At 45.8% G+C, this 27,910-nt stretch overlaps 2 protein-coding genes across 2 annotated transcripts in view; both read left to right on the top strand.

Annotated features, from left to right (window-relative positions):
- The first annotated feature begins 747 nt into the window (after window positions 1-747).
- On the top strand, window positions 748-26,582 carry LOC135982813 (complement receptor type 2-like). Its single transcript, XM_065591017.1, has 12 exons — window positions 748-823; window positions 4,790-4,886; window positions 6,184-6,269; window positions 11,436-11,630; window positions 12,570-12,752; window positions 14,278-14,454; window positions 16,715-16,852; window positions 19,226-19,322; window positions 20,882-20,967; window positions 24,813-25,007; window positions 25,939-26,121; window positions 26,560-26,582. Exons 1-12 carry the CDS (start codon window positions 748-750, stop codon window positions 26,580-26,582), a joined length of 1,536 nt encoding a protein of 511 aa, XP_065447089.1.
- A 1,060-nt stretch (window positions 26,583-27,642) lies between these two features.
- The window catches only part of LOC101934772 (complement receptor type 1-like), a 48,718-nt gene continuing 48,450 nt past the window's right edge, over window positions 27,643-27,910 (top strand). Inside the window, exon 1 of the mRNA XM_065591016.1 lies at window positions 27,643-27,816. Within this exon, the coding sequence (XP_065447088.1) occupies window positions 27,648-27,816 (169 nt within the window). The 5' untranslated portion in view covers window positions 27,643-27,647. The remainder of the gene's footprint in view (window positions 27,817-27,910) is intronic.

Here is a 27,910-nt window from a genome sequence, read left to right as displayed (position 1 = left end):
TCCAAGCTTTTTCAAATGTCAATTGGCAAACGTAAATGCCACCGGCAGTGACAGAATTGCCAGGCCCAAGTCTTTAAAAAAAACCCCTCAGGCCTCCAAAAACAGAGACTGCTTTTAAAAAGCCTGAGATAATGCTTTTAAAAGTACACTTTTTGGGTCCCTACACTTTTTGGGTCCCCCTCTTTTTGGAGGGGGGGGGGGCTTTTGGTCACTCAAGCAACTATGAATATATTTTTTTTAATGGAAGTGGATAGTCTCATAATCCATTCTTTGCAGGAGCTGGGGGATTTGAGAACAAACACCCACTCCTGTGAGACTTGTGATAAAGCGGCAATTTAAGGGATGGTTGGACTTAGGGGCTAGATTTTTAAAATTGCACCCTGTGCTTCCGCCCGCGTTTTATGGCCCAGACCCCCATCTGCACATGGTAAAATCCCCCCCTTGGCGAGAGCCGGGAATGCACCTGCCGCGCCTGGCGCAAAGCTGGCACCGAGGAGTGACCCCCACACGCGGGCTCAGCGGAACAGCGATTATCCCCCGGCCCGGGGCTCGGCGCAGGGAGCCCGCGGCACCCCAGCTGCTCCTTCCCCGGGGGGCAGCGCTAGTTCCTCTCACGCCGTCCGCGGAAAGCCCCCGCCTGGCACCGCCGCCTCGCCCTGGTCCCTCCCCCGGGGCGGAGGCGGCTGCCAGGATATCCCCGCCGGCCCCGGGAGTCCCGCACTCGCTGCTACCCAGCGGGGCAGGAGGATGCGCCGCGCCTTGCTCCTTCTCCGCCTGCTGGGCGGCTTCGCTGCGCTGTTGGCTGCTGCCGCCCGGGATGCAGGTGAGGGGCCGATGCTGGAGCCCTGCGCGTCCCGCTGGTCTCCTCCTTCTCCGGCCTCTTCCCCACTCTGGCCCCTTCCACCCGCTCCACCCCGGGCCCATTTCTCCCCCTCCCCGCTTTGCTCTCTGTCGGTTTTCTTCCCTCTCTGCCCCCTGGCAAAAAGGGGGATTTGGTGCCTGTGAAGGTTGGTGCCCAGGGCGCCCATTCTAACGGGGCCGTGTCAGGTTCTAGGAAGACACGCCGGGGTTAAACGCCATTTATTGACAGCAGCTCTCCCCTTGCCTTATCCACACCCTCCTGGGGTCTTAAAGTGGAAAGAATGATCACAAAACCATCTCTTGTGTCTCTCTCCCTCTATGCTGCTGGGTTACATTTGACCCTTCGCTCCCCTTGGGACAATGAAACTAGGCTGGCTGGATTCGTGGTCACCTGGGCAAGGCCCTTGATCTTTCTGTGCTTTCCTTTTGCTCATCTGGGAAACGGGTGTAAAAGTACTCTGCCATATGTAGCCATAGGCTTAATGAAGTGTTTTGAGATTCTAATGTAAAAGGTGCTGCTCCGATGCTTGTTTGTTCTTTTAGGTCAGCAGACCAAATTCTGAATTCCCTTACTCAAGCATAACTCCCCACTCACAACCACCGGAGTCGTGTTTAGCTGGGGACTACGGAATTTCACCCAGTTGTGACTGGCTGACTAGCTAAAGAAAGTCATCATCGCAATGGCATTTATCATGAGGATGTGGGGAGTGAGCTTTGATGCACTGTATTTTTGAAATAGAAGTACTTTATACGTAGATAAATATAGTAGGTCGATGAGCACTATCAGACCACTACCGTTCATTTGCAGAAGTGAAAGATACGTGAAGAATTAAAATATTACATAGTTGTGCCCCATTTCCTTTGTTCACTGCATTAAACTATAGGGTTTCTTAGCTACTGAATGAAATTTGATTTGGAAAGAATGCCTTTGTTTTATCTGGATAATGGTTGCTCCACATAGACAATCAAAACTCTCGGAGGAGAATATCTGCTAAGACTCTTAATAGAGACAGGGGAGGCCAGACGTAATATTTATTTTTTTATGGGAACTCTTTAGTGTAACCACTTCAGTCCTGATCCTGCAACTAGTTAATAATCCTACAGGATTGTGACAACGTTACGTGCTCAGTATGATTAACATTGTCTAGGAGACTGCAGCAGTGATTCTTGCTTCAGGGTAAGGCTTTTATGTCAGTGTTAAACGGTGAGTCTTCATCACTTTTTATTTTGTTGGTTTCCCACCAATTCTGAAAGCAACAGTGATTTATAATTTTGCAGATGTCATTATGGTATTTCAGTGGCCTTCAGGCTGTTAAAATCTGACTGATAAAGGAGTCTGATATCTGCTTTGAATTCAGAAAGCTCAGAAATTTCATTTTTGTAGCTGCAAGCCTTTTATTTTCACTTACATTTCTTTCCAATAATTGTTTCTTGGGTTCTAAATAAGAGAAATAGCCCCTTTTTCTTGCAGTCTGCAGATAAGTTGTTAATAATTTTAGGGAAGTGGACAACCTCAGGGTTGGTGTAAGAACAGCAAAGCAAGCACCAAGCAGTAGTACTTGAGCTCTAGTTAAATGGCTTTCACTGGGCTAAGTAACGTAGCTTGGCACCATTTAGCAGTACATTGCAAAACTTGGTGCAGAATAGTTAATGAAAAACATTTAGAAGGCAAAACTGTGGCCTCCTAACCTAAAAGAAGCAGGAAGACAAAACAGACAATAATATTTACTGAAGTAATGAAAAACTCCCCCTGCAAGCGGTTTCCTATAACTGAACCTCTCCAAAAAAGCCCACTCCAAACAGCGTTTCCTATAACTTTGGAAAAGAAAAGCACAAGAGGTTCTATTACAGTGGTAGGCAACCTATAACACGCATGCCAAAGGCAGCACGCGAGCTGATTTTCAGTGGCACTCACACTGCCCGGGTCCTGGCCACCGGTCTGGGGGGGCTCTGCATTTTAATTTAATTTTAAATGAAGCTTCTTAAAACATTTTTAAAACCTTATTTACTTTACATACAACAATAGTTTAGTTATATATTATAGACTTATAGAAAGAGATCTTCTAAAAACGTTAAAATGTATTACTGGCACGCAAAACCTTAAATTAGACTGAATAAATGAAGACTCGGCACACCACTTCTGAAAGGTTGCTTAAGTCTTCTAGCTGCCTCTGTCTCTGCTGATCTATCTAATATGGGAAGTGGTCAGGTACTACAGGCACGAATAGAAAGCCCTAAGAAAGAAAGAAAACTGATAAGGGAATCTAATTTAAAAGGGAAAAGTTAGTAGAATAAAAGACAGAATTAAAGAAAATGTAATAGGACTGGTGTGAGTTTTTTTTATTAGATATTAATTAATAAAAAGTATGAAAGTTTGTATGTAGAGAGGAACAGGCACAGACTGGGGGATTTTAACCCCTGTTTAGTAAAGACTATTTCTGTTACTTTTATATAATCTTGATTTTTATTTTTATTTTTAAGTTGGAAAGCAATGTCTCTGAAATATCAGTCCCTTGTTTTCTGAGTTTGCGGGGTAAGAGGTTTTTCTGTGGGAATATATCCAAACATCCATCTAAAGGAATGGAAAGATTTGCAGAACATCAGGATAACAGGTGCTCCATGTACACAATCAAAACTGTCCGTGGGGAATAGTCCCCAACTCCGCTAATAGAGACTGGAGAGCTCAGTCTGAATATTCATTTATTTGTAGGAATGCTTTAGTGTAAACACTTACATCCTGGTCCTGCAGTTAGCTGTCACTGTGCTCAGGGGTCTGCTCGTTTGGGACAGTTGTAGGATTGGGGGGTAACATATAAATATTAAACATGAGATGTTTTGTTCTAGCTTACCAGCCTGATTCAGAGGAAGGAGGCAGTGTGATCTAGTGGAGAAAGCACTAGATGGGGACTCAAGGGATCTGGTTACAATGGGAATTATTTCGTATATTTTAAGGCCAAAAGGGATAATTATAACAATTTAGTCTCCAGCTGATAATACCACTGAACAAGGGTATAATTTATGACACTGGATTAAGGAAATCCAGTGATGGATCTTTATAACCAGATGGAAATCTGGGGTGTGTTAATCACTAGTTTAGCATCTGGAAGAATGTTATGAGGCAGATCCTCAGTTCTTTCTTTGGCCATGTCTATACTAGCGAAGTTACCGCACCACAGCTGTACTGATGCAGCTGTGCCGCTGTTAGATTGCTCATGTGGCCTCTCTATGCCGACGGGAGAGAGCGCTCCCTTCGACAGAATACAACCACCCCAATGAGCGGTGGTAGGTATGTTGGCGGGAGAAGCACATAGTGCTGTGCACACCACCACTTATGCCAGTGCAATGTACGTCACTCAGGGGGTGTTTTGCCAGCATACGTGGTAGTGTAGACATGGCCTTTGTAAAATTGTTGTTTTATCTGCCTGCACCTGCCGTTTGCATTTTATGTACCAGCACAGTAGATGTGGCTTTTCTTTCTCATGTGTGTTTCCTTTCTTGCTAGTTGGCTGTGGAGTCCCAACGAGGTTAAGCTTTGCTGAGCTGAGGAATGAATATAAAAATCAGAATTACTTTTTCGTTGGGAATACTGCAAAATACACTTGTCGGCCTGGATATGGAAGAGACCCACAGCTACAACCCACTATTACATGCCTTGAAAATGGAAGGTGGTCAGAAGCACTCGAGTTCTGTAAAAGTGAATATTTTGTTTCAGTTAGAAAAAGGTCTTAAAGGCACAAGGTTGTGTCCATGCTGCAAAAATGTAACATATCTTTAAATAGTTAATAGTGACTAATAAAGCTCTCTAGCTATGTCTATTCTGGGCCCTTCTAAATGCCATCTTTTGGGGGACTGTTAAATATAGACAGATCTTGGGGATAATTATTGCATTGAAAGAGAGAAGCCTAAACCTACCCTTGTTCTCTACCAGAGAAATCATGTGGTCATCCCAGAGAGCCGGAGAATGGCAGAGTTATTGTAACAGATGTCCTGTTTGGGTCAACCGTCAACTTCACCTGTGAAGAAGGGTAAGTTTCCGACTGTCTGAGGTGACTACTTGTGCTTACCTTGCAACTGTGGAACACAAATGGATATCCTCGTATTCCCCCAACTCCTGAAAGCAGTTTACTCTTTCATACTAAAGCAGCACTCCAGCTTCTTGGCTCAGTCAATATCATTTTTTTTATGCAGTGAAAGATGGATTGGAATAAGTCTCCCTCTTTTCTTCATTCATGCTCTGCCATTTATTGTACAAACTATAGTTACAATTTGGCCAGCTGAATGCTCTGCCTGCAGGTGCTGGGTGAGCACCAACGTCTCCTGTGGAGAGTAGGATCCAAGTGACCAGGGAAAACCCTGGAATCTCTTGGATTTTACCCCTGCTTTGACATGGGAACAGTTGTTCTTCTGAATCGTTTGAAATGGCTGCCTTTCCTCAGGGCCATGCAGAGCAGGGGCTCCATGGCTAACTTCCCATCTATCTCCAAGGACAAACCCAGCTCGGAGAGCCGTCTGAGTTAGAGCTTTGGGGATATGATGGCAGAAGGGCTGTTGCCTGCCCCCTCCTTTTGGAAGATTAAGATTGTGCTTCAGTGGCCTGAAAAGCAGAGGGCTGCAGCTGCAGGACTGGCTGGAACATTTGTAGGGAGTGTCACGTCTGTATTGGAAAAGGAAGAATCTCTTCTTGCATAAAGTCCCATGTCACAGAAAAGAGCCATAGCAGCTGCTGGTGCTGAACTCTAGACCCAGTTCTGCATTGTTTTATTCAACAATATCTGTGCATATGGACCTGTGTGATGCGGTGGCTTATAGCACCTGCCTGGGTTACAACTGACATGATTGATTATCTCAAGCTAGCCAGACCCCTGCTGGATCTTCCTAGCCCACAAAAACCTATGCACTCCAATACGAAAATTATAAAACCAAAATGGAGCAGGCATAATACTAACCCCCCAGCAGCCTGCCCAAAAGTGCAGATGTTACTAGTTTGCCTGTGGTTTGTGATTCCATGGCAGGGAATGTCCCTGCTGATGTGGTGAGGAGGACTTGAGGGCACAGGAAGGACCTTTGGATCCCCTGGCTCAAAGAATGCCAGCTCTTTGGGCCTACATAGGACTGTGTTCCATGGTTTAATTCTACAAGGGGCTGGGGAGTTCTGAGTTGGCAAGGAGCCTTTTCTCCTATGATTATCACTCAGTAGTTGGTGGTGTTGGTCCCCACCTGCTGTGGCTGGGGAGAAGAGCTTCCCAAATAACTGAGCTACACAGGATAACTCAAACACCAAAGGACTAGATAACAACTGTAACCCCCTCTGCCTAACTCCAGGCACCGGTTGATTGGACAGCCTTACAGACGATGTGAGATTTCTGGCCCGCGTGTTGCATGGACTGGTGAAGTTCCCATTTGTGAGCGTAAGTAAATTACAAGTGTCAGTCCAGGTGCTTACGTGGGCACTTCTGTCTCTTCTCTGCTTGCGTCTTAAATGTTAGTAAACGAGTAGGGAAGCTTTATGATCCCCACTTTAGAGAGGGAGAACTGAGAAACCGAGAGATTAAGGGATGTATCCCGGGAGATATAGGGAGTTGGTCAATAACCAGGGCCGGCTCCAGGCACCAGCCGAGCAAGCTTGTGCTTGGGGGGGCAGATTCTAAGGGGCGGCATTCCATCCAATCCTGGGGTGGCACAGCTGCCCTTTTTTTTCTTTTGGTTCGCTGCTCTGGCCGCCCTGTAGGGGGCGGCGGCGCAGAGGAGAGGAGCGCCCTGCTGGGAGCGGGCTGTGCGCTCCGTCTGCCCCAGCCGGTGCCAGGTCTGCAGCAAGCCCGGCAGCCCGCATCCTTCCCTCCCCGCCGACCTTCAATTCAGCTGCAGGCAGGAAGGGCGTGGAGCCCTCCCGGCAGGCGGTGCGGCGGCAAAAAAGCCAGAACTGGCCCTGTCAATAACAGAGCCAAAATTTTAATGCAGATTTCCAGGTACCTTAACCACAAGAGCATCTTGGGTTGATAGGTGTGTGTGAAAGGGTTTTTATCCCAGGAAGAAATTTCTTGATTCAAGTTCCTGACCATAAGAACTTAGTCTTTCTTTGACAACTGAGTAAATGAAAAAGGCACCGAGCTTGGTATGGGAACAGTGTTCTAACAGGATGGTTATTGGCCATTCTGTAGTTTAAATAAAATAACAGGTGTGCCTGATAGGGATTTGTATTAATCCAAAATTAGACAAGAAGCTCATTACCTACATTTCAAGGCATGCATGTGCCCTGGTAGTGCGGACACCAGTTTATTGTGCAGCAGGAAAATAGTACGGTTTTTTGTGCTTGATTGGGATGGAACACCTTGATCTTAAAACAGTACATATTGAAGTCCCTTCCTCAATAAAGTGTTATATAAAACTCCTCCAGAAAGCGTGGAGATGCCACACTTCCTGTATACTAGGCCAGTGGCTCTCAACCTTTCCAGATCACTGTACCCCTTTCAGCAGTCTGATTTGTCTTGCGTACCCACCCCTAAATTACACCTCACTTCAAATCTATTTGCTTACAAAACGAGCCATAAAAATGCACAGCACACTACTACTGAAAAATTGCTTACTTTAATTTTTACCACATATAATTATAAAATAAATCAATTGAAATATAAATACTGTACTTACATTTCAGTGTGTAGTATATAAAGCAGCATAAACAAGTCACTGTAGGAATTTTTAGTTTGTACTGACTTTGCTAGTGCTTTTTATGTAGCCCGTTGTAAAACTAGTGCAAATATCTAGATGAATTGATTTATCATAGAATCGTAGGACTGGAAGGGACCTTGAGAGGTCATCTAGTCCCGTCCCCTGCACTCATGGCAGGACTAAGTATTATCTAGACCATTCCTGGCAGGTGTTTGTCTAACCTGCTCTTAAAAATCTCCAATAACAGAGATTCCATAACCTCCCTGAGCAATTTATTCCAGTGCTTAACCATCCTGACAGTTAGGAAGTTTTACCTAATGTCCAAGCTAAACCTCCTTTGCTGCAATTTAAGCCCATTGCTTCTTGTCCTATCCTTGGAGGTTAAGAAGAAAAATTTTTCTCCCTCCTCCTTGTAACAACCTTTTACGTTCTTGAAAACTATTATCATGTCCTCTCTCAGTCTTCTCTTTTCCAGATTAAACAAACCAAATTTTTTCAATCTTCCCTCATAAATCATGTTTTCTAGATCTTTAATCAATTTGTTGCTCTTCTCTGGACTCTCTCCAGTTTGCCCACATCTTTCCTGAAATGTGGTGCGCACAACTGGACACAATACTCGAGTTGATACCTAATTAGCACAGAGTCGAGTGGAAGAATTACTTCTCGTGTCTTGCTTACGACGCTCCTGCTAATACATCCCAGAATGATGTTCCCTTTTTTTGCAACAGTGTTACACTGTTGACTCATATTTAGCTTGTGGTCCACTATGACCCCCAATCCCTTTCCACAGTACTCCTTCCTAGGCAGTCATTGCCTATTTTGTATGTGTGCAACTGATTATTCCTTCCTTAGTGGAGTATTTTGTATTTCTCCTTATTGAATTTCATCCTATTTACTTCAGACCATATCTCCATTTTGTCCAGATCATTTTGAATTTTAATCCTATTCTCCAAAGCACTTCCAACCCCTCCCAGCTTGGTATTGTCCCCAAACTTTGTAAGTGTACTCTATATGTCATTATCTAAATCATTGATGAAGATATTGAAGAGAACCGGACCCAGAATTGATCCCTGCGGGACCACACTTGTTATGTCCTTCCAGCATGTCTGTGAACCACGGACAACTACTCTCTGGGAACGGTTTTTCAACCAGTTTTGCACCACCTTATGGTAGCTCCATCTAGGTTGCATTTCCCTAGTTTGTTTATGAGAAGGCAGGGCCAGCTCCAGGCACCAGCCAAGCAAGCTTGTGCTTGGGGTGGCAGATTCTAAGGGGCAACATTCCGTCCAGTCCTACGGTGGCACGGCCGCCCTTTTTTTTCCTTTTTTTTTTTTTTTTTTTGGTTCATCACTCCAGCCACCCTGTAGGGGGCGACAGCATGGAGGAGGGGAGTGCCCTGCTGGGAGTGGGCTGCACGCTCCATCTGCCCCAGCCAGTGCCAGGTCTGCAACAATCCCAGCAGCCCGCATCCTTTCCTCCCCACCGACCTTCAATTCACCTGCAGGCGGGAGCGGCGTGGAGCCGTCCCGGCAGGCGGTGCGGCGGAAGGGGCCAAGTGGCGAGCGCCCCGGCTGAAGGAAGCCCTGGCCATCCCCCTTCTCTCTCCCTCCCCCCTGCTTCCTCCGCCTCCCCCCTGCTAGTCAGGACGCACACTCCGCTGCCTGGGGCACATCTGCAGCGCAGGGAGTCCCGCGAGCCAGTGCGTCCAGGGGAGGCATCCGCAGCCGCCAAGTAAGTGGCACCGAAAGTTTGCACCCTGGCTCTGGCCGTCCTGCACTTTTTTTTTTGTTTTGTTTTTTGCTTGGGGTGGCAACAAACCCAGAGCCGGCCCTGTGAGAAGGTCATGCGACAGCGTGTCAAAGATATACCACATCTACCACTTCCACCCCATCCACAAGGCTTGTTACCCTGTCAAAGAAAGCTATCAGGTTGGTCTGACACAATTTGTTCTTGAAAAATCCATGCTCGTTGTTACTTATCGCCTTATTATCTTCTAGATGTTTGTAAACTGATTGCTTAATTATTTGATCCACTATCTTTCCGGGTACAGAAGTTAAGATGACTGGTCTGTAATTCCCTCGGTTGTCCTTATTTCCCTTTTTTATAGATGGACACTGTATTTGCCCCTTTCCAGTCTTCTGAAATCTTTCCCGTCTTCCATGACTTTTCAAAGATAATTGCTAATGGCTCAGATATCTCCTCAGTCAGCTCCTTGAGAATTCTAGGAGGCATTTCGTCAGGTGATTTGAAGACATCTAATTTGTCCAAGTAATTTTTAACTTCTTCTTTCCCTATTTTAGCCTCTTCTGATCCTACCTCATTTTCACTGGTATTCACTATGTTAAACATCCAATCGTCACCAACCTTTCTGGTAGAACTGAAACAAAAAAATCATTAAGTACCTCTGTCATTTCCACATTTTCTGCTATTGTTTTTCCCCCTTCATTGAGTAATGGTCCTATAATGCCCTTGGTCTTCCTCTTGCTGCTAATGTATTTGTAGAATGTTTTCTTGTTACCCTCTATGTCTCTAGCTAGTTTCATCTCATTTTGTGCCGGCCTTTCTAATTTTGTCCGTACATACTTGTGTTATTTGTTTATATTCATCCTTTGTAATTTGACCTAGTTTACACTTTCTGTAGAACTCTTTTTTGATTTTTAGATCATTGAAGATCTCCTGGTTAAGGCAGGGTAGTCTCTTGCCATACTTCGTCTCTTTCCTACGTGGTGGGACAGTTGTGCCCTTAATAATGTCTCTTTGAAAAACTGTCAACTGTCTTCAGTTGTTTTTCCCCTTAGACTTGCTTCCCATGGGATTTTACCTACCAGCTCCCCGAGTTTGCTAAAGTCTGCCTTCTTGAAATCCATTATCTTTATCTTTATTTACCCCTGGAAGACTTCTGCGTACCCCTGGGGTAACCTGTACCCCTGGTTGAGAACCACTGTACTAGGCAACCTCTGTTTCTCAGAGACATTTGGATATGCTGGGACTGAGAAATGAAAGTAGCCCATGAAAGGGCAGTCTCAATCTACAGGTAGAGAACAGTAGTAAGATTCGTTCCCTTACTTCTGTAAATAGCTTCTGTTGTTAATCAACCATGAATCAGAAAACCAGTCTACTCATCAGTAAGATATCAAAATGTTATTAAAGCTAATATTAAAAATATATATATAATACATAGGTTGGGAAAAGAGTGTCTATATATCTGGATGTAGTGCTTAGATTATCCACAAATATAAATGTAGTTTTTAAAAGTCATATGATACATAGAGTACATGATCAGCAATAACCCAAATTTAGGTGAATTGATTTAACAATCCAGTTTAGATATTAGAATACAAATACTTGGGTACATCACTCATGAAAAGTTGTAAAAAGATTTCATTGTGGAAAGCAAAATATATCAATGAGTGGAGATTGTCCCTCAGTAATTGAGAATTAGGTTGGTTGTCCATTTAGAAAATACAATGCATGAGGAAAGTATTTCGGCTACTTTCCTGACTGCGCTTCTCATCGGCACTCCAGCTCATCCCTCCTGCTATTGCCGATGTCCAGTGATGTGTTCTATGTAGATGTCCCTCGACCAACCATGAGTTGCCGCATCAGCCGAGCGTAGCATTGACCAATTCTGCATTATCTCACCACTCTCTCGTTACTGGGTTCCCATGCGCCTAAGGCTGCGATGATCAGTGCATGTGTCTGGACAATTAGCCCTTGTCTTAGTAAGTCAGTTTGGTGAGTTATGTAACATCAGTGCCCAATCAACTCAGACATCCCTGGGCCGTTGCCTGTTGGGCTAGTACATTCCAGTGGTTTCATAGCTAGCGCACCTAGTTTTCTTTAGCAGATCAAGTAACTGGAGCTGCTTCTTTACCAGAATTGATTCTAAATATCTTGTGTCTCTCCAGGTATTCCGTGTCTTCCGCCTCCTGACATCCCCAATGGAAGGCACACTGGGGTGATAATGGATGACTTCTCTTATGGGTCATCTGTAACCTACAAATGTGACAGTGGTTTCCCGCTCACTGGAGAGGCCTCTATTCACTGCACAACCAAGGACGGGCTAAACGGAGAGTGGAGTGCGCGTCCCCCTCGGTGTGGAGGTGGGGTTTGAATGAGTGCAGCCCTCCCAGTTCTGCTCTTTCACGTATAGAAAGTCCAGGTTCAGGCAAACCCACAAATGTGAGACTCCAGTTAAATCCCTGCACTTAGTGTGCCTGCCTGTGGCAACATCTCCACAAGATTTCCATGATTCATGTTAGACAGAGTGAATAGCTCTAGAGCAGGGCTAAGGATTTGAGGTGGAAACTGGTACCTTTGGATGCACCCGTAGAGCAGGTCAGTTAGCAGAGCAGCTGGGCTCACGCTGTATAGGAATGCTGTTAAAGGTCTTTCACCCTAGTGGCAAAGGGTGACACTGGGGAACGTTAGTCAGGGAGGTGGTGGGTGTAAGTTTCTAGATTGCATGCCCAGGCTGCTCTCCTAGCTGCTCTGCACCCCAAGCAGATGGCTCTAAGAAACCCTAATCCAATGATATGGGTGACCATGTATGGCACTGGGATATTTGTGTTAATTTGTGCAGGTAAGAACTGAGGGATGTGTGCTATGGTGAGGGGCTGTGTGTGCCTGGGCTGACTGTGTGTGCTGGTTGTGTAGTGTGGGTGGTTGTTCCGATTTGTGTCTGTGGGTGGCGAGGGAGTTGTGTGTGCTGTGGAGAGAGGCTACTTTGTGTGTGGTGATTGTGGTGTGTGGGTGGTTTGGAAGAACTGCAGCAGTTGGACCAAAGAATCCACTCTCTGGGCAGTCCCCTCACTCCACTGACCCATTCCAACAACAAGGGTTAAATTATTTCTGATATCACAGTGGTCTGGTGCTGTTGGTGTAGCTAGACACATAGCTTACTGTATTTTCAAAGTGGGAATAATATAGGCTAGTGAACAAGTTACAGGGTAAAGGCTAAACAAGGCTTGAGAGCTGCGTAGGGTGGAGACATTTTTTCCTTCCTCTCTGGCCCTGTTTCAGCTAAAGCGTTTCTTTTTCAGAGGTTAGATGCCCAGCCCCACAGATCCGGAATGGAAGAAGAGTATCTGGTGACAGACGTGTCTATTCGTATAAAGACAGTGTTACCTTTGAGTGCGATCCCGGCTACACCATGAAGGGTCACAGTCTGAGTCAGTGCCAAACTGATGATACGTGGGATCCACCTTTGCCCGTCTGTGAGCCAGGCAAGTGTCAAAACTCTGATTTGTTCGTATTATTCATCTAGAAACAGGTTTCCCTTTTGTCTCCTCTGTGAGCATCTCCAACACTAACCCAGTCTGGGTCTGTCCTGCCTGATGCTCACCTCAAATCAAGAGACTTTACAGACTGATTTGAGGGGAGAGCTGGATGGTCCCAATTGTTAGGAACAGATCTAGAGGATAAGAAATGAACCAGGTTGGGGGCAGGGCTGGCAGTGCTCTGAGAGCAGTGGGGATGCCAGGTGAGTAACTTTGTCCCTTCTCACATGCATCTGATGAAGTGAGTATTCACCCACGAAAGCTTATGCTCCAATACGTCTGTGAGTCTATAAGGTGCCACAGGACTCTTTGTCGCTTTGTCCCTTCTGTTTGCTGCTATCCTTGTGCTTTCCCACAATGCCTTTCTGGGTTATAATTCCTCAGACTGCACCAGCTGTGAGAGGTGACCCAAGTTCACACGAGCCATGGGTCTGCTGAGCGGAATTTCTGTAACTTAAAGATGAAAGCAGAGCACTTTTATCTTCCTCTGCTCAGGATCTTCATGTCTGTCCCATCTTGAAATGGGAACTGGAAGTGATTTAGAAGATGATATTCAATAATTTCTTGGTCCTCCGCAGCTTTTGCAGGTACTTCTGCTTCCTTTGCTGAATTTCACAATTAACTTGAAATTTTCATCAATTTTGAGCAGTCCTTCCAGTAATTAGACATGGATTTCACTCTTCCTTTGGATTGTGAATATGTCCCCATGCATACTGAATAAACATGAACTAACGTTTGTTTTTCCCCCTGACCCTGGTCTTGCAGTCAAGCTCATTTCTATAATGGGGTGGGGACGAGATTGTTACAAATCAGTAAAAGATTCAGAAAAGCAATAGGCCGTTAGCTCTTGCAATGTATCACACTGAATAATGAGCCTAAATTGTCCAGTGATTTATGGGGCCCAAATTGAGATGCTTAAAGGAGCCTGATATTTTTTTCTGAGTGATGAGTGTCTGCAAATTACTGTTGTGATTCTGGCTTCTCCCTTCTTGCGGCGGCATCACTTCACCATACAGAGTCTGGCGCTTGGAGCAACCTCCCCACCCCCAGTGTGAAGATGCATTTCTGTTCTGTTTGCTGCTTCCCTTTGCCTCGCTTCATGCGCCAGACAAAGGATTTAAATTGAGACCACAAGAGCTTTGATATAAGCCACCAGTTCAGCAAATTCCACAGCTGGGGACTAAATTTCCAGTGAGAGTCCCGGGCCAAAGTCACTGCTGGCAAGAGGAGCTCATTTAATTTCAGAGGCATTGCGTCCACTTGTACCAGTGGTGAATGGTTCTGTGTGTGCAGCTGGGTAATGTTGATGCTGAAAGAACTGACACAGGTGACAAGAGGACGTCAGAGTGTAGAAATACTTATGAAATTGAAGTAAAAGACTTGTCAAAGGAAATGGCTCAGTGGGTAAACTGCCCACTCCATCCCACACGTGTGTTAAAGTCTAAAGGGTTTGTTATGCTTTCCCTTTCAGCGACATGCGTAAGCCCAGAAGTGGAGAATGGCAGAACAAATGGGGTACAGCCTGCCTACAGACCCAGAGACATCATTGTGTTCGAATGCGACCCTGGTTACACCTTGAGCGGCAGCCACGAGACTCAGTGCCAAGATGATGGTAGATGGGATCCTCCTGTCCCTGTCTGTGAAAGAAGTAAGTGTGATTAAGGTTTTGATGGTGGGTTATCTTTGTTCCCATTGTGATGAGCAAGATCTGGGATGGCTGAGCATGGAGGTCAAAAGGATTTTGGGATTAGTTGAGATCTGAAAAAGAAAATGCAAATATCTGTGTAGCTAGCCCAGTGTTTCCCATGCTCCTCTCCATAGTTTCTGGGCTTTTCCACTCTCCAAAAAGATTGCTGAAGAATTGAGTTCTGGTCAGTTTTGCCCACTTAACACCCCCCAACCCCTCTAAATTAAGGGAACCTAGAGAAGGCCCCACCTAAACAACCATCCAACCAACAAATGGTCCCAAAGTGGCAGCATTGCCAAAGTGAACACAAAATATACAGTGGAAATAGCCTTTGAAGCCTTACTAAGATGGCTGGGAACATGTCTTTGGGTGTCAAGAAGCATCACTCATTCATGGCGCTATATAGGTATTTGGGGGGATGTGAATGAGGTGGAAGGAATGGAGGTAGGTCACTTTACCCCAGGTGTGCATTAGCCTCACTGCTGTTGTGTTAGGCATGATTCAATATGCGCATGAGGATCTTTTCCCTTCTGTAGATTAGCCAACATGAGCTCTGGTTCAGTTAAGACTCTCTTCCCTCCCTGTAGTGCTGCAATGTCCCTCTCCTCCAGCCATTGCCAATGGGAAGCCCAGAATCAGGGCCTTGGCAGTGTTCACCACTGGAACATCTGTAAATTACAGCTGTGAGCCCGGCTACTCCCTAACTGGGCAGGCATCTATTTATTGTACGGCATCTGGAACATGGAGCCCTCCTCCCCCTCGGTGTGAAGGTGCGTTTATGTTCTGTTACCTAGAACTAAGAGGAAGAAGCTTCTACCACAAGATTTAACATGAAAGAAAACTTCACCAGTGCAACAGAATTAATAGCAGAGAATTTAAGCTGCATTTAATTAGACACATGGTGAAATAAATGCTTTTGAAAATAAAGGCACTGTATGCATACTCTTCACTCCTGTGCGCGCGTACACAGATGCACATTTATTAGGGAAATATTGGGGAAAAAAGCATCTGTCTGAAACCCTAGGCACACTTACCATGAATCACAAAAACTGGAAACTAATATCCACGCTCCCCTCACACAGACAGACACACAAACCTCTGCCGCCAATCCCTACCCTTGCTACACGCTCACTCAACAGAAAATATTTGCAGTGAGTCCCGAAAAGGCCAACAGGGCTGTACTGTTTCAGAACAAGTGCAAGGAGTAGATTCCAAAGTGAGGCCCCTCACAAGGAGCTCTCCCACCAGCCCTACTCTCTGTCACTGAGAGGGATCCATCTGGGGCCTCTGTTAACCACAAGTGGAGCAGTACAGAACCTGGGGGATGTGGTTTTAGGCAATATACTGTTTGCATTTTAGAGGTTAAAAGCAACACCATAAACTCTCCCCAGAAACCGGTAGGGAGCCAATGCAGAGCACAGGTGCCAAGCGCCCACTGAACAGCACTGCTTGCCGGGCAGGCTGATGCCTTCTGCACCTTTTCAATTTCAGAGGTTCTCTGCATCGCCCCAGAAATCCAACATGGAAGAAAAGTAGCTGGACGTGGACCTGTCTATAGACCCAGGGACATAGTTAGGTTTGAATGTGATCCTGGCTACACCCTGAATGGCAGCCGTGAGATTCAGTGCCAAGATGATAGAACCTGGGATCCTCCAGTTCCAGTCTGCATACAGGGTAAGTGTGAATCAGAGTTAACTGCAGGGTAACTGAGATGATCAACATCTGGTAGGGTTGTGCCTTGAGGCTAAAAAATAAAAGTTCTTTTGCATCCTGGGGTCACTTTTCAGCTGTGAATAGGGAAAATATAAATATCCATCTACCCCCTTATCTCTTGACTATGCTCGTCACTGTGATAGCTGATCGCCTGCATCCTGCCCTGCCCTCCTGACAGACAGAGAACTGGCAATGCTCTGTCTCACTGGGCGTCCTAACGGTGTGAATGGAAACACAAATCAACAAAACTCATCCCCCTCTCAACAAATTCTATTTTGGATTCTTAAGGCAGTCAAGGGAGATTTGTAGGAATAGAAAAGTAGCAGATTGGGAAAATCTGAGTTTCTGGGTGAAGGGGGCTCTAGGTATTTAAACTTTTTTGGATGTGTCGCGTCACCAATGCAATGGAGGGTTTGACATAACAAATGCATTCTCGGCTTTCCCCCTCCTGCAGACCAGCCAATTTTAAGCTCTTCTTAAACAGCATTCTTCCCCTCTCCCCCATTAGCGTTGCCGTGTCCCCCACCTCCGGTCATTGTCAAAGGGAAGCACAATGCCAAGCCATTGGCAGCTTTCCCCAGTGGAACATATGTGAACTACAGCTGTGAACCCGGCTACGCGCTCCGGGGAGAGGCTACGATCTATTGTACCACATCTGGAACTTGGAGCCACCCTTCTCCTCTATGTGAAGGTGAATGGATTTTTGGTTGGCTTCTTCCCATTGGCTGTAGGTGTGTCAGTCACCCAACAGGATTTAAAGCAAGAGAAAGAATGTTCAGACACACCAGCTAAAGTAACAAAATTCACAGCTGGGAATAGATCCCCCAGGGGGACACACAGGGCTATAATCACTGCTGGCACAAGGAGCTCAGTTGACTTCAGTGGAACTTGCGCACTGATGCCGGTGGAGAGCACGGCTCTCTGAGCGCTGCCGGACAAGATTACAGTTGAAAGGATTTATAGAAGTGTCAGCAGGAAGATGGAATAGTGTAGAAATACTAATGAAAATGAAGTTAAAGGTTCTGCAAAAGAAATGACCCTATAGACAAACTCCTACGCAGACTCTTGGGCATGTCCACACATAGATGTTGCAGTGGTTTAACTAATGGTGTGAACCCAGAAACTTGCTATTATTACAAACACAAATATATCCTTATGGGACAATTGAATTTGAAAACGTAAATGTAGGAAGTGGCAGTGAATGCGTTCATCAGAACAGTCTGAAAGCTCACAGGGTGCGACTCTGGGTGTGTACAAACTGCTAGATGCAATGAGAAGACAGCACTCATGGTGGAGGCAGTGTGATGAGTGGTTATTTATGTTCCCACGTCTGCCATCGGTGAGGTGTGCTCGTCCGATAGCCTCAGCCGCTAAATGAGAGTAAGAGATAGCTTAAGTATCTTGAGTCAATGGGCTGTTGTATCAAAGTTTGTGAAGGGCTTGGGTCCTTTGATAGATGGTGCTGTATGTGGATATTAATTCCGTTGGGCATTGCTGCACTTATTCAGTCATATGCTTTAAGGCCAGAAGCAACTATTGTGATTCTTTAGTCTTTCACTGACAGTACTACTGAAAACTGGCACATTTTAGCATCCTGGGAGTATGGCAGCCCAAGGATGGATATTGGGACCAGCGGTAAACAGGACATAGGGTGACCAGATGTCCCGATTTTATCGGGACTGTCCCGATATTGGCTTGTTTGTCCCGCGTCCCGACCGATGTGCGGTCGGGACACTGGACAAACAAGCAATTTTGACGTCCTGGAGGGACTCTCGCCCCCTAGGCTCACTTAGGGTCACCAGGGCAAGCCGCTTGGCTTCACCGCCGCCTTCAGGGCCCGGGGCCGGGAGTGCAGTGCGGAGGCTGCTCCAGCCCTGCAGCCCGCGGGGCAGTGCGGTGGGTCGGAGGCGGACACGCTCCTGCCGGGAGGGGCCGGGCCCGGCTACCTGGTTCGCCCCCTGCCCAGGTCCCCGAGCTCCCCGCGGCTGGAGAGGGGCTGTCCGGGGCTGCGGGAGCGAGTGTCCCAGCCCTGGCGGGGTGGAGCGGAGCAGCCCCTGCTGCGGGGCCGGGGCGACGGAGCCCGGGAACGGCTGGGCAGGGAGCTGCAGGAAGGGCCCGGAGCGCGGCTCGGCTGGGGGGTGCTCCGGCCGTTTTTGTTTTTTTTTTCCCTCTCCGCCGCCAGCTTTTTTCTTCTCTGCCCCCCTCCCCCGCGGCCTTCCCCCCCCACCCCCCGCGTCCCGATATTTAATCTGTGGCATCTGGTCACCCTAACAGGACAGGTGCATATGTTGTGTTAGCTGATTAGAAAATAGAGGTTCTTGTCTCAGCAGTGAGTTTGGCCCTGTGTGTGTTGTTTTAGAGCCAGTCTCCAGCTATGGATTTTGTTGCATTAGCACCTTTGTCTGAAGGTTCTCTTTCCCTCGGCTTTAATCCTAGCGTAACACCTGGAAGAATATTTATAAAACAGATCCGCAGTTGTTTCTTTGTAACACTGTTGTTTTATCAACCTGCACCTGATGTGGTACATACCAGCACAGTAGATATGGTTCTTTTTTCTCATGTGTATTTCCTTTCTTCCTAGAGGGCTGTGGTGTCCCAACGAGGTTAAGCTTTGCTGAGCTGAAGAGCGAGTATAAAAATCAGTCTTCCTTTCCTGTTGGGAAGACTATAAACTATACTTGCCGGCCTGGATACAGTAGACACCCGCGGATGCAATCCACTATTACATGCCTTGAAAATCGAAAGTGGTCAGAAGCATTTGAGTTCTGTAAAAGTGAATATCTTCATGGATTTTGTTTCTATTGTTTAATAAAGATCTTAGAGGCACTAGGTTGTGTCCACGCTGCAAAATGTAACATGTCCTTAAATAGTTAATAGTGGCTAGTAAAGTTCTCTAGCTGTGCCTATTCCGGGCCTTTCTAAATGCCTTCTTCGTGGGGAGTGTTAAATATGGACAGTTCCTGGGGATAATTGTTGCATTGAAACAGAGAAGTCTAATCCTAGCCTTGTTTTCTACCAGTGAAATCGTGTGGTCATCCTGGAGAGCCAGAGAACGGCAGAGTTATTATAACAGATCTCCTCTTTGGGTCAACCGTCAACTTCACCTGTGAAGAAGGGTAAGTTTCAGACTGCCTGAGTTGACTACTTGTGCCTAGCTTAGAGCTGTAAAACATAAGTGGATATCCTCGTATTCCCCCAACTCCTGGTTTACTCTTCCATACCAAAGCAGCACTCTATCTTCTTGGCTCAATCAATATCCTATTATTATGCAGTGAAAGATGGATTGGCATAAGTCTCCCTCTTTTCTTCATTCATGCTCTGCCATTTATTGTACAAACTTTAGTTACAATTTGGCCAGCTGAATGCTCTGCCTGCAGGTGCTGGGTGAGCACCAACGTCTCCTGTGGAGAGTAGGATCCAAGTGACCAGGGCAAACCCTGGAATCTCTTGGATTTTACCCCTGCTTTGACATGGGAATAGTTGTTCTTCTGAATCGTTTGAAATGGCTGCCTTTCCTCAGGGCCGTGCAGAGCAGGGGCTCCATGGCTAACTTCCCATCTATCTCCAAGGACAAACCCAGCTCGGAGAGCCGTCTGAGTTAGAGCTTTGGGGATATGATGGCAGAAGCGCTCTTGCCTGCCCCATCCTTTGAAAGATTGAGACTGTGCTTCAGTGGCCTGAAAAGCAGAGGGCTGCAGCTGCAGGACTGGCTGGAACGTTTGTAGGGAGTGTCACGTCTGTATTGAAAAAGGAAGAATCTCTTCTCGCATAAAGTCCCATGTCACAGAAAAGAGCCATAGCAGCTGTTGGTGCTGAACGCTAGACCCAGTTCTGCATTGTTTTATTCAACAATATCTGTGCATATGGACCTGTGTGATGCGGTGGCTTATAGCACCTGCCTGGGTTACGACTGGCATGATTGATTATCTCAAGCTAGCCAGACCCCAGCTGGGTCTGCCTGGCCCACAAAAACTTATCCACTCCAACACGAAAATTATAAAACCAAAATGGAGACGGCATAATAATAACTCCGCAGCAGCCTGCCCAAAGTGCAGATGTTACTAGTTTGCCTGTGGTTTGTGATTCCATGGCAGGGAATGTCCCTGCTGATGTGGTGAGGAAGACTTGAGGGCACAGGAAGGACATTTGGATCCCCTGGCTCAAAGAATGCCAGCTCTTTGGGCCTACATAGGACTCTGTTCCATGGTTTAATTCTACAAGGGGCTGGGGACAAGGGCAGCCCCAGGCACCAGCGCACCAAGCGCATGCCTGGGGCAGCAAGCCACGGGGAGCAGCCTGCTGGCCACTATGAGGGTGGTAGCCAGGCTGCCTTCAGTGGCATGCCTGCAGGAGGTCCACCGGTCCCGCAGCTTCGACGGCAATTCGGTGGCGGGTACGCCGAAGGCATGGAACCGGCGGACCTCCGGCAGGCATGCAGCCGAAGGCTGCCTCACTGCCGTGCTTGGGGTGGCAAAACACATAAAGCCACCCCTGGCTGTGGAGTTCTGAGTTGTCAAGGAGCCTTTTTTCCAGTGATCATCACTCAGTAGTCGGTGGTGTTGGTCCCCACCTGCTGTGGCTGGGGAGAAGAGCTTCCCAAATAACTGAGCTTCACAGGATAACTCATACACCAAAGGACTAGATAACAACTGTAACCCCCTCTGCCTAACTCCAGGCACCGGTTGATTGGACAGCCTTACAGACGGTGTGAGATTTCTGGCCTGCGTGTTGCATGGAGTGGTGAAGTTCCCATTTGTGAGCGTAAGTAAATTACAAATGTCTGTCAAGGTGCTTATTTGGGCACTTCTGTCTCTTATCTGTTTGCCTCTTAAATGTTAATAAACGGGGAGGGAAGCTTTATGATCACCACTTTAGAGTGGGAGAACTGAGAAACAGAGAGATTAAGGGATGTACCCCGGGTGATATAGAGAGTTGGTCAATAACAGAGCCAAAATTTTAATCCAGATCTCCAGGTCCCAGGTACCTTAACCACAAGAGCATCTTGGGTTGATAGGTGTGTGTGAAGGGGTTTTTATCCTAGGAAGAAATTTCTTGTTTCAAGTTCCTGACCATAAGAACTTAGTCTTTCTTTGACAACTGAGTAAATGAAAAAGGCACCGAGCTTGGTATGGCAACAATGTTCTACCAGAATGGTTATTGGCCATTTTGTATTTTTAAATAATGTAACAGGTGTGCCTGATAGGGATTTGTATTAATCCAAAATTAAACAAGAAGCTCATTACCTACACTTCAAGGCATGCATGTGCCCTGGTAGTGCGGACACCAGTTTATTGTGCAGCAGGAAAATAGTGCGTTTTTCCATGCTTGATTGGGATGGAACACCTTGATCTTAAAACAGTACATACTGAAATCCCTTCCTCAAAAGAGTATTATATAAAACTCCTCCAGAAAGCGTGGAGATGCCACACTTCCTGTATATTTAGGCCAACTTTTCCAGATTACTGTACCCCTTTCAGCCGTCTGATTTGTCTTACATACCCCTAAGTCACACCTCTCTTCAAATCTACTTGGTTACAAAATGAGCCATAAAAATACACAGCACACTTCTACTGAAAAATTGCTTACTTTCTAATTTTTACCACACATAATTATAAAATAAATCAATTGGAATATAAATATTATACTTACATTTCAGTGTATAGTACACAGATAGCAGTATAAACAAGTCACTGTATGAAATGTTAGTTTGTACTGACTTTGCTAGTGCTTTTTATGTAGCCTGTTGTAAAACTAGGCAAATATTTAGATGAGTTGATTTATCATAGAATCATAGGACTGGAAGGGACCTTGAGAGGTCTAGTCCCGTCCCCTGCACTCATGGCAGGACTAAGTATTATCTAGACCATTCCTGGCAGGTGTTTGTCTAACCTGCTCTTAAAAATCTCCAATAACAGGGATTCCATAACCTCCCTAGGTAATTTATTCCAGTGCTTAACCACCCTGATAGGAAGTTTTACCTAATGTCCAACCTAAACCTCCCTTGCTGCAATTTAAGCCCATTGCTTCTTGTCCTATCCTCAGAGGTTAAGAAGAACAATTTTTCTCCCTCCTCCTTGTAACAACCTTTTACGTACTTGAAAACTGTTATCATGTCCCCTCTGTCTTCTCTTTCCAGATTAAACAAACCCAATTTTTTCAATCTTCCCTCATAGGTCATGTTTTTTAGATCTTTAATCATTTTTAGCGACAAAGAATCCTGTGGCACCTTATAGACTAACAGACGTATTGGAGCATAAGCTTTCACCCACGAAAGCATATGCTCCAATACGTCTGTTAGTCTATAAGGTGCCACAGGACTCTTTGTCGCTTTTTACAGATTCCAACTATCACAGCTACCCCTCTGATACTTAATCATTTTTGTTGCTCTTCTCTGGACTGTTGTACTACACAGGATCTTTTCAGGGGGAATAAGGCAAAGCGCCACATTCATTGGTAATACTTGTATCAATCAACACTGTATCATATGCATATGATATATATTACAGTCATGCACTCACATATACACACACAAGCACACTCCGTCTTGTTGTTGTTACCAATTAGTTGCTCCCCTTAACTTCACTGGCCAGGTGAGTTAGATGGGGGAGGGTTGGAGCCGGGCTTCTGCCGATCCGGATCGATGCTGCCATGTTGACAAGATGAGACCCAAGGTCCTCTGCAAGACACCTCACATTTATAGCAGCTTCCCTCTCATGCAAATCTGTACCAGATTCAAAATCTGTGTCTGTGTCCATTGGTCCTTTGTGCTGCTTCCTTCTGGGTGTTGTCCCAATGCTGTTCAAAGAGGGTGTTTTCAAAAGAAGGTGCTTGCTTCTAACCCCCAAGGCCATCAGTATGTCTGCTCTTCTCTAGTGAGCCCACTTGACAAGTTTTATTGTTCTTGGGTCTGGTTTCCATCCCCTCTCCAAGGGTTGCAGCTGTCTGGAGGTGCTGCCTTCCACGCCTTTACTCATTCACACCTCGTTCATTCAACAGGGCAATTGATTAAGAGTGGGGGGAAGGTCTTGTTCTACTGCTAGCAAAAAGACAGTTTTCTTCTATCTTATTCTATCCTTAGGGGCTATAACATTATACCAAGGTTCAATGCAAAGTTTTTACATGAGGCTTTGATACAAAGGTTCATGAAAACAGAGGTCACACATGAGTAGACCCACTACAAGGTTATATAAAGAGGCACAATGTAAAGTCATATGAAAATTATCAGAGATTTATCTACATTGGTCTATAAGGTGCCACAGGACTCTTTGTCGCTTTTTACAGATCCAGACTAACACAGCTACCCCTCTGATACTTAATCATTTTTGTTGCTCTTCTCTGGACTCTCTCCAATTTGGCCACATCTTTCCTAAAATGTGGTGTGCAGAACTGGACACAATACTCGAGTTGATACCTAATCACCACAGTAGGGTGGAAGAATTACTTCAAGTGTCTTGCTTACAACACTCCTGCTAATACATCCCAGAATGACGTTCACTTTTTTTGCAACAGTGTTACACTGTTGACTCATATTTAGCTTGTGGTCCACTATGACCCCCAGATCCCTTTCCACAGTCCTCCTTCCTAGGCAGTCATTTACCCCTGGAAGACTTCTGCGTACCCCAGGGGTACCTGTGCCCCTGGCTGAGAACCACTGTACTAGGCAACCTCTGTTTCTCAGAGACATTTGGATTTGCTGGGACCGAGAAGTGAAAGTAGCCCATGAAAGGGCAGTCTCAAACTACAGGTAGAGAACAGTAGTAAGATAAGTTCCCTTACTTGTGTGAATAGTTTTTGTTGTTAGTCAATCATGAATCAGAAAACCAGTCTACTCATCAGTAAGACATAAAAATATTATTAAAGCTACTTTTAAAAAAATTATATAATACTTAGGTTGGAAAAAGTGTCTGTACATCTGGGTATAGTGCTTAGATTATCCACAAATATAAAGTTAGTTTTAAAAAGTTATATGATACATAGAGTATATGATCAGCAATAACCCAAATTTAGGTGAATTGATTTAACAATCCAGTTTAGATATTAGAATACAAATACATCACTTATGAAAGTTGTACAGAGATTTGGTTGTGGAATGCAAAATATATCAATGGGTGGAGATTGTCCCTCAGTAATTGAGAATTAGGTTGGTTGTCCATTTAGAAAATACAATGCATGAGGAAAGTATTTCAGCTACTTTCCTGACTGCGCTTCTCATCGGCACTCCAGCTCATCCCTCCTGCTATTGCCGATGTCCAGTGATGTGTTCTATGTAGATGTCCCTCGACCAACCATGAGTTGCCGCATCAGCCAAGCGTAGCATTGACCAATTCTGCATTATCTCAGCACTCTCTCGTTACTGGGTTCCCATGCGCCTAAGGCTGCGATGATCAGTGCATGTGTCTGGACAATTAGCCCTTGTCTTAGTAAGTCAGTTTGGTGAGTTATGTAACATTAGTGCCCAATCAACTCAGACATCCTTGGGCCGTCGCCTGTTGGGCTAGTACATTCCAGTGGTTTCATAGCTAGCGCACCTAGTTTTCTTTAGCAGATCAAGTAACTGGAGCTGCTTCTTTACCAGTATTGATTCTAAATATCTTGTGTCTCTCCAGGTATTCTGTGTCTTCCGCCTCCTGACATTCCCAATGGAAGGCACACTGGAGTGATAATGGATGGCTTCTCTTATGGGTCATCTGTAACTTACAAATGTGACAGTGGTTACCCGCTCACTGGAGAGGCCTCTATTCACTGCACAACCAAGGACGGGCTAAACGGAGAGTGGAGTGCGCGTCCCCCTCGGTGTGGAGGTGGGGTTTGAATGAGTGCAGCCCTCCCAGTTCTGCTCTTTCACGTATAGAAAGTCCAGGTTCAGGCAAACCCACAAATGTGAGACTCCAGTTAAATCCCTGCACTTAATGTGCCTGCCCGTGGCAACATCTCCACAAGATTTCCATGATTCATGTTAGACAGAGTGAATAGCTCTAGAGCAGGGCTGAGGATTTGAGGTGGAAACTGGTACCTTTGGATGCACCTGTAGAGCAGGTCAGTTAGCAGAGCAGCTAGGCTTACACTGTATAGGAATGCTGTTAAAGGTCTTTAACCCTAGCGGCAAAGGGTGACACTGGGGAATGTTAGTCAGGGAGGTGGTGGGTGTAAGTTTCTAGATTGCATGCCCAGGCTGCTCTCCTAGCTGCTCTGCACCCCAAGCAGATGGCTCTAAGAAACCCTAATCCAATGATGTGGGCGACCACGTATGGCACTGGGGATATTTGTGTTAATTTGTGCAGGTAGGAACTGAGGGATGTGTGCTATGGTGAGGGGCTATGTGTGCCTGGGCTGACTGTGTGTGCTGGTTGTGTTGTGTGGGCGGTTGTTCCGATTTGTGTCTGTGGGTGGCGAGGGGGCGGTGTGTGCTGCAGGGAGAGGCTATTTTGTGTGTAATGTGTGGGTGGTTTGGAAGAACTGCAGCAGTTGGGCAAAATAATCCACTCTCTGGGTAGTCCCCTCACTCCACTGACCCATTCCAACAACAAGGGTTAACTTATTTCTGATATCACAGTGGTCTGGCGCTGTTGGCGTAGCTAGACACATAGCTTACTGTATTTTCAAAATGGGAATAATATAGGCTAGTGAACAAGTTACAGGGTAAAGGCTAAACAAGGCTTGAGAGCTGCGTAGGGTGGAGACATTTTTTTCTTTCTCTCTGGCCCTGTTTCAGCTAAAGCGTTTCTTTTTCAGAGGTTAGATGCCCAGCCCCACAGATCCGGAATGGAAGAAGAGTATCTGGTGACAGACGTGTCTATTCATATAAAGACAGTGTTACCTTTGAGTGTGATCCCGGCTACACCATGAAGGGTCACAGTCTGAGTCAGTGCCAAACTGATGACACGTGGGATCCACCTTTGCCCGTCTGTGAGCCAGGCAAGTGTCAAAATTCTGATTTGTTCATATTATGCATCTAGAAAAAGGTTTCCCTTTTGTCTGCTCTTTGAGCATCTCCAACACTAACCCAGTCTGGATCTGTCCTGCCTGATGCTCACCTCAAATCAAGAGACTTTACAGACTGATTTGAGGGGAGAGCTGGATGGTCCCAATTGTTAGGAACAGACCTAGAGGATAAGAAATGAACCAGTTTGGGGGCAGAGCTGGCAGGGCTCTGAGAGCAGTGGATATGCCAGGTGAGTAACTTTGTCCCTTCTCACATGCATCTGACGAAGTGAGTATTCACCCACGAAAGCTTATGCTCCAATACGTCTGTTAGTCTATAAGGTGCCACAGGACTCTTTGTTGCTTTGTCCCTTCTGTTTGCTGCAATCCTTGTGCTTTCCCACAATGCCTTTCTGGGTTATAATTTCTCAGACTGCACCAGCTGTGAGAAGTGACCCAAGTTCACACGAGCCATGGGTCTGCTGAGGGGAATTTCTGTAACTTAAAGATGAAAGCAGAGCACTTTTATCTTCCTCTGCTCAGGATCTTCATGTCTGTCCCATCTTGAAATGGGAAGTGGAAGTGATTTAGAAGATGATATTCAATAACTTCTTGGTCCTCCGCAGCTTTTGCAGGTGGTATTTCTGCTTCCTCTGCTTAATTTCACAATTAACTTGAAATTTTTATCAATTTTGAGCAGTCCTTCCAGTAATGAGACATGGTTTTCACTCTTCCTTTGGAGGTGGACTATGCCCCTCTCATTCCTGCACACTGAATAATCATGAACTAACGTTTGTTTTCCCCCTGACCCTGGTCTTGCAGTCAAGCTCATTTCTATAATGGGGTGGGGATGAAAGTGTTACAAATGAGTAAAAGATTCAGAAAAGCAATAGGCCGTTAGCTCTTGCAATGTAAGACACTTAATAGTGAGCCTAAATTGTCCAGTGATTCTTGGATGCCCAAATTAGATGCTTAAAGGAGCCTGATATTAATTCTGGGTGATGAGTTTCTGTAAATTATCATTGTGATTCTGACTACTCCCTTCTTGCGGAGGCATCACTTCACCGTACAGTGTCTGGAGCTTGGAGCAACCCCTCCCCCCCCCCAGTGTGAAGATGCATTTCTGTTCTGTTTGCTGCTTCCCTTTGTGTCACTCGGCGCGTCAGACACATAAAAGGATTTAAATTGAGACCACAAGAACTTTGATATAAGCCACCAATTCAGCAAATTCCGCAGCCGGGGATTAAACTTCCAGTGAGAGACACGGGCCAAAGTCAGTTCAACTACAGTGGAATTACATCCACTTGTACCAGTGGTGAATGGCTCTGTGTGTGCAGTTGGGTAATGTTCATGAAATAACTGACACAGGTGACAAGAGGATGTCAGAGAGTAGAAATATTTATGAAATTGAAGTAAAAGACTTGTCAAAGGAAATGACTCAGTGGATAAACTGTCCATTCCATCCCACATGTACGTTAAAGTCTAAAGGGTTTGTTATGCTTTCCCTTTCAGCGACATGCATGATCCCAGAAGTGGAGAATGGAAGAACCAATGGGGTACAGCCTGCCTACGGACCCAGAGACATAGTTGTGTTCGAATGTGACCCTGGTTTCACCTTAAGGGGCAGCCCCGAGACTCAGTGCCAAAATGATGGTAGATGGGATCCTCCTGTCCCTGTCTGTGAAAGAAGTAAGTGTGATTAAGGTTTTGATGGTGGGTTATCTTTGATCCCATTGTGATGAGTAAGATCTGGGCTGGCTGAGTGTGGGAACTTAGAATTAAG

The sequence above is a fragment of the Chrysemys picta genome, chromosome 4 (genome assembly GCF_011386835.1).
Source record: "Chrysemys picta bellii isolate R12L10 chromosome 4, ASM1138683v2, whole genome shotgun sequence".
Classification (NCBI taxonomy): domain Eukaryota; kingdom Metazoa; phylum Chordata; order Testudines; family Emydidae; genus Chrysemys; species Chrysemys picta.
Note: the sequence above shows the minus strand (reverse complement) of the source record. Positions and strands in the feature narration are given on the sequence as shown.